Source organism: Caenorhabditis elegans, chromosome X (genome assembly GCF_000002985.6).
Source record: "Caenorhabditis elegans chromosome X".
Classification (NCBI taxonomy): Eukaryota; Metazoa; Nematoda; class Chromadorea; order Rhabditida; family Rhabditidae; genus Caenorhabditis; species Caenorhabditis elegans.
Window position 1 is genome coordinate 17,649,298 of NC_003284.9, and position 4,196 is coordinate 17,653,493.

Below are 4,196 nucleotides of genomic sequence, written 5' to 3' on the forward strand. Positions count from 1 at the left end.
CAACTAGTTGCCTATTTAACACCTGCTGCTCTGCTAGCTGCTGCTGCATTAGCGCCAGCGTTTGGACTATTTCCTTCGCTGCTTGGGACTTATCTGTCTTGTCTTCTTCTATTGTGAGTTCCAACTTTGATCCTGATCGCCACTATTGTGTCCTTTAGCCAACCAAAGAACCAGAGCTTTATTGTAAAGATTGGTAAAGTAGCGAATAAACAATAATACTACACAGAGTTCTATTTATAGTAGTTTCCACGTAGCTTCTAATAGTTCACGGTTTCCAACGAGGCTGATCATACTTCACGTCCCTAACAGAAATGAATGTAGTTCCAACTTATTAAAAAACCACATTTATTTTTGCAGAGCTGTGCATTTTCACATGGTTACTCCATCTTCAAATAAAGTTCAACTTCCAATAGCTGTGAAAAAGAGAAGTTGGTGAACCTTGAGATTTTAACAAAAACTGGTCATAATTCTCAAATTTTTGAGCTGTCATAAAAGTTTGTAAGCGATGGTGAGAGAAACTGGTACGATATTAGGTGTTTTGAGGTTATACTAAGTATAATGAAGTTGACAATTTTTATATGTTTGTCTTTTTTAAGTCAGATTTCACCTTTCCAAAGAAGATATTAAATGTTTTCCTAACACTATTGGAATGCACAAATTTACAAAAATATATAGCTTTGCATTCAGATGTTAATTATTCGCATTTTGAGCATTTTGATATTTTTCGAGCCGGCACCGCTTTTCCTCACTGACCACCTCCCGGTTTCCATGTCAACGCAGTGTACGTCACGGAGTATTGAATTTCCCTCTTTCATCTGTCTTTTGCTCTCTGTCTTTCCTGCTCTCCCTTAAACACGCACGCACACACATACACTACAAAATGGCATACATATTTGGATTTGGAGACGGTATTCTGATTAGTTTTGGGATTATCCTTGTTTCAATAGTGCTTTGTATTCTGAATGGACGTTCAAAGGGATTGTGAGTGCCATTTGTGGTCTGAGACATTTGAAATCGAAAAATGTAGTCGTATGTTATAGGCAGAAAATATATTCACTTTAAAATTGAATTCTTCGCTTTATTTCTTATTATTTTTTCTAATGGTATTGCTATTCCCAAAAAGAAGAGTTAAATGGCTTAAACACGCGTTTTTCTATAGGTATTTGATACTTTGAGCAATTAAAAATAAAAGTTTTTGTTTTTTTTAATTATTAGGAAAAATAATTGAAGATCATAGAAAGAAAATGAAATCCTAATATCAACTTTAACGTAGATTTCAATATTTCCGTTTAGAAATTTTTTGGTTATTAAAAATTGAGCAATATATATTATATTATACTTTCGGTACAAAATTCACAAATCTTTAAATCAAATGTGGGAACGGAAACTTTATATATTATAGTTACGATTTTGAATAATGGTTTTTTTATAATTTCCAGAAGGCAAAAAATCAGAAATATTAAATATTTAAATTTTTCAATCAGAAATGTTTTCAAATTTTCAGATTTGACTTTCGTAAAGATCCTCCAACTTCAATTTTTGTTTTTGGGACTTTATATTATACATTTTCAGATATTTTCAAAATGAGAAAGCAAGCCAAGAAAGCATTCTCATTGAAGAATAAATAAATTTTAAAAATATTGTGATACACAGCAAACACATTTTTCTACCAGAAATTTTCAAGTAAATTTCATAAAACCCACCATTTTTCAAAAAATTAGAATTTGATACTGTTTATTTCCACCCTTCTTTTTTCACATAATCACTAATTAATTGAACTTTTAAGTTTTTTTAGATCATCAAATGCCGTTTTTGTGTAAGACAATTTTTGACGTTTTCTTTTAAAGTACATTTTCAATATTGTCATTTCCAATTAAAATACCAAATTATAGAAATAATAACAATCAAAAAGGATGTTAATTTACAGATTTTCAAAATGACGCAGCTAGGCTCAAACAGCTAGTTTTCACTCTAGACCAAAACTATATATTTATCAATTTAAACTTATCTTTTTCAGATCCTCCGTAATAACCTATGTCATAATAGCAGCCCTCTTCCTTGCAACATTATTCCTTTGGCCAATCAAAAGTGCTGACGAGCCGACCCCAATCGAACAACAAAAAACCGACATAGTCCTCATTCCACGAGTAGTTTATCTAATTTTTCTTCCGTTTTTCATGATCTACCTTATTAATTTGTTTGTTAGACATAATTTATTCAATGTTGTGAGAACGAAATCAACGGTTAACAGACATGGGAAACCATGGCTCGCTGAGGCAAAAGTGAAGAATTCTTGATAAATGTGTGTTTTTATGTGTCAACTACAACCATTAATCTAGATTTGCCCGGAAATTGGTTCTGTTTGATCAGGAAGATTTTGATAATTGCACATTTTGCCAGAACACTCTAGTATTTTTGTATTGGTTTTCTGCAAGTTTCGACTAACTTAAAAAATGACTGTTTTACTAAATACACGTAAACATTTTTTCAGTTACCCATTTTTGATTCAACCCAAAAATCACGGTACTTTTCCAATTTCAGCCCCACCCGCCAAAATGTTTTCGATATTTTCATTACTGAAACGTGAACTTTTTTGCGAATTCAGGCTTAGTATTGTTGTTTTAGAAATCGAAAAAGTGCCAAAATCACTTTAGTACAGGCTGTGTCCCAAAAGCTATTCCAGTTATATTATTTATTTGTCTGTTCACAAAATAATAACACTTATAATTAGAACGTGACCTTTTGAATTCATTTTTTAGGTTTTTTGACAATTTCCGTTGAATGTTTATATGTATGTACTTCAAACACTAAAAAAAACCTTTTGTCCCTGTAATAAAAATTTCAAAATATATCAGTAAAAGTATTAAGTCAAAGTGAAAAAGGTGTCTGAAATGTTCGAAAAAATCTAAAATTAGAATTTTTTGAATTTACAAATTTGTTTTGCAGTAAATTCATCATTAAAAATGTTTAAATCAATTTGTAACTACGTATTTCAACTTTACTGTTTTTATCAACTTATACATGAAATTCAAGTTACAACTTTCTTAAAGCGAACTAATTCAAAAACAAACTTTTTTTTAGAAATAAGTCTAGACAAAAAATTGCCGGAATTCAACCCTGCCGAATATCGCTGTTTTCAGAAATCCCGAAATTTCCGATAGCCGCAATACTCATCTGATTTTTTTGTGAAAATAATTGATTGCAGTATTCATGCGATGTTTTACGTAAACACTACGTGTTGTATTTAAAAAAAAATTATTTTTGTTTGAATTGTTTGTTGATGATCTCTTTCAAAAACGCTTGCAAAACTTATCAAAAACATGTAAAACTTTGTACTCCGAGTGATCTCAACGTTGGGGGTACTTTGTTTTTCGAAACTTCAAATAGTGCAAGAACGTTTACAGAACTTGAACAAAACATCACAAAAAACAATTTTATAAAAAATGCTCTTCAAAAACATTGGTTAAAGTTGGCAATTGTAGTTCATGAATCAATGATTTTTGCAACGTTTTTAATCATATTTTTTCAAACCAGTTCAATCAGAAAAATCTTGGACAATGTTCGAACAAGCTGACAAGGTCGGGTTCCTAAACCTGAAAATGCAACCTCACGTTTTCATTTAATTATCATTTCACATGAAAGATACTAAGTATCTTAATTATTACATACAATACTTTTTGAAAAATGTTTGAAGAATCAACTGTTTCTGAAAGTAGCTGAAACAAATTTCCCCAAAAAACTTTATTTTTTCCCCGTAATACACATAATCTTAGATTTGGTTTGTAACCGATTTATAACCTAGCTTATAAAATTGAATGCGTCACCTTTGTCAAACGTTCTCTTTCACATTTTTCAAGATTCTCCGGTAAAAACTGACAAGTTCCCTTTAAATGTGCATAAATAATAGCAACCCATCCTTCTTTTTTTGTTCGATTTGCACACTCCTCTCCATTTTTCCTCCAATTTCGTGAGGTTTTATGAACTCAATTTGATGAATTGAATGACAGACAGCGGTACGAATTGCAATTTTAAAAGTAGAATTTATCTTATGACGACGTTTGAAGAAATGAAGAATAGTTTTTAGTAGAGGAAATTAAAGGAGGCCTTCAAGTCAGAAAAAAAATTAAGCGACTACAACAATTACTAAGCCCAAATAAGTCAATTCTTTTTTTTGTAGTTGAACAAAACTGATAATA

At 31.0% G+C, this 4,196-nt stretch overlaps 1 protein-coding gene across 1 annotated transcript; it reads left to right on the forward strand.

The window, feature by feature from the left end:
- Positions 1–382: 382 nt before the first annotated feature.
- Positions 383–2,780, forward strand: tmem-218 (uncharacterized protein). The gene is made up of 3 exons (NM_001047826.3): positions 383–428; positions 688–981; positions 2,018–2,780. The coding sequence occupies exons 2-3, from the start codon at positions 881–883 to the stop codon at positions 2,295–2,297; spliced, it is 381 nt and encodes a 126-aa protein (NP_001041291.1). The 5' UTR covers positions 383–428; positions 688–880; the 3' UTR covers positions 2,298–2,780.
- Positions 2,781–4,196: the final 1,416 nt, after the last annotated feature.